We start from the raw sequence: 2563 nt of genomic DNA, 5'->3' as shown, positions 1-2563 counted from the left end.
CGCTGAATGTGTCACACACCTGCAGAGAGGGGATTATGGTCCTGACAGCTGCCTCGTGCGACACCTATAAAACCCCCTTCTGGCTAATGCACAACATGCTAACAAGGCAAACACAGAGGTGAGTGACTCCTCCGCGCCTTAACTTTGACTCGACGGCCAAATTAGCCAAAGTTGTAATTACGCACTTTATTAATTGCCGTCTACCATATTGTTGTGAAGATGTTCTTTCCTTACTTTATAATGTGCGTTGTGTGCGCTCTGGTGTGGTGAAATGGGGGGGCTGTAACATTATGTAGTTCATTAAAAGAAAGTTTTTATTTGTATCCCTCCGCAGCGCAAATGGAAGCTAGCAACAGTAGCAAAGTGATGGTGCAGGTGTTTCTATTGGCGCTAGTGCTTCAGGTCACGCTGTCCCAGCACTGGTCCTACGGCTGGTTACCGGGCGGCAAGAGGAGCGTGGGAGAGCTGGAGGCGACTATTAGAGTAAGTTTTTCAAAAATAATGAGCGGAATTTGTTTGGAAAAAAAGTTGGTGTCTATCTATCTAACCAACGTGAGTAACCAAAGACACGTGTGTAAAGAAAAAAAAAAACAAAAGAAAAAAAAAAGTTCGACACGTGCGTCATTTCTATTTGAAGGCCCATAGCTCTCCAATTTAATAATGGCTACTGGAAATGTCCGTTTTATTGTGCTTAGATGATGGGTACGGGAGGTGTGGTGTCTCTTCCTGACGAGACAAGTGCCCAAACCCAGGAGAGGCTCAGACCATACAACGTAGTAAGTGCTTATTATACATAATTTATGACCAATGTCTACTTCAATTGTACAATATTAATGCGCGCTATAGCTGTGTGTATGTGTATGTGTGTGTGTGTGTGTGTGTGAGTGTAAGTGTGTGTGTGTTGTGTGTGTATGTGTGTGTGTGCCACTGTGTTCCAAAGCAGCAATGACAATATACAAAACCGTCCAATGGCTGTTTTTATCTTTTTCTTTGTGCATGATTGAGTACGTGCATGCGTAATTGTGCCGTTTTGGATGACAGTGGGTGCCTCTCTGTCCAGTCTTGTTTCGAAGAGCGCTTAAATATGTTTTCGAAATGAAATATTTAAGCTGCAGATCAAGCTAACTAAATTTCAATCTTTTTAGATAAGTGATGATTCCAGTCGTTTCAACCGAAAGAAAAGGTTCCCCTCTGAATAAACATGAGAGAAAGTCACAGACTCTAATAAGATGGGACTGATAAATGAAGAATGCTGCCTTCGTATAATTAAATATTCACAGAGATGTCGATGTTTATGCATGTTACATTGATATCTGTGTTACATTGTAATAAAGGTTTTGAATCCGATTTTTTTTTTTTGGCTTGTTATGGGAAGAGTGCTGCCTTTCCCTTCCAGTCAGTGCAATCATAATGATATAATAAAATATTGATAGTATAAAATGCCCTTGTAAAAGCCTTTGAATAGATTCAGTTGTCTCTGCAAAGCAGCCACGACCGACAAGCATGACAAACCTGTGACACAACAATCTTACCATGACAACAGCTGGCGATTAGGCCAATTTATTAGAAATCAATGAGTTAATTAAATTTGCTCCACTTTTGGTAATTCCATTTTCTGCCACAGCAGTCAAGTGCAAACGCCATGTGGAAAATGACACCGCCTGAGCTGTGTCTTGTGTCTCACTGTCGATCAGCCCCACACAAGGGCTGCACAACTGATCCCAACCGAAAGTGAAATAGCAACTGTAATGGTTGCAATTGTCAAATCGCAGATATTTAGGTAGCACAGCAGTCTTTGCAAACATCAATATATGCGTCTCCAAAGAGGTCTCGTCATGTTCAAAGCCTGGCAAGTCTGCAGGGTGAATCCTCTACAAACTGTTGTTCTGAAATGCAATGTGGTAAATGAGTTAAAATTTGTTCTGAAGTGAACTGATATCAAAACACGAACCACCAATCTAATCACAGTCGTAATTCTTTTGAGCGAAATTGCTGTTAACAATTCCCCCCCCCCAAAATCGTGCAGAGTAGACCATCCACACACACAATCGAAACCTTCAGAGTCCACAACCATAGAAAAAAACTAAAACAGCTTTACTCTTAATTTAGGCTATCCTCGCTCATCCAAAACAAAAAAACTAGACTGTGCAACTTTTCGCCCCTCTCCGTGCAGGAAATTGGTGTTCATTATAAAAATTGGAATTTCATATCAGGAAAGGAAAGGGAATCAGCAGGGGGCATATGTTTTAAAGAGAACTCATTTTCTGGCAAAGCCCCACAGACGGAGCACCATACTAATCGCCTGGTGCATAAGGGGCCGGGATCCATGAACTGTGCTGACACCGGGGAGGGCCGCGCATTGTTAGAGCGTGGTTGTAATGCACACCAATGAACCCCAAGCCCCGCGCTCGCACTACTGGGAGAAGGTGAACATTATAAAAAAATAAATAAAAAAAAAGCACATAGAATTAAAAGAAAAATTAAAACAAAAACACACTCCCTCGCACTTCCAGAACAATGCCCGTTCATTTTCACATTTAATATTCATGGCAGTAATTTGCAT

General features: G+C 41.6%; 1 protein-coding gene across 1 annotated transcript; it reads left to right on the top strand.

The window, feature by feature from the left end:
* Positions 1-1369, top strand: LOC306965563 (progonadoliberin-3). The gene is made up of 4 exons (XM_079560044.1): positions 1-118; positions 335-483; positions 696-776; positions 1146-1369. The coding sequence occupies exons 2-4, from the start codon at positions 340-342 to the stop codon at positions 1197-1199; spliced, it is 279 nt and encodes a 92-aa protein (XP_079416170.1). The 5' UTR covers positions 1-118; positions 335-339; the 3' UTR covers positions 1200-1369.
* Positions 1370-2563: the final 1194 nt, after the last annotated feature.

This window comes from Gobius niger, assembly GCF_951799975.1.
Source record: "Gobius niger genome assembly, chromosome: 7".
In the NCBI taxonomy this organism is placed as follows: domain Eukaryota; kingdom Metazoa; phylum Chordata; class Actinopteri; order Gobiiformes; family Gobiidae; genus Gobius; species Gobius niger.
Note: the sequence above shows the minus strand (reverse complement) of the source record. Positions and strands in the feature narration are given on the sequence as shown.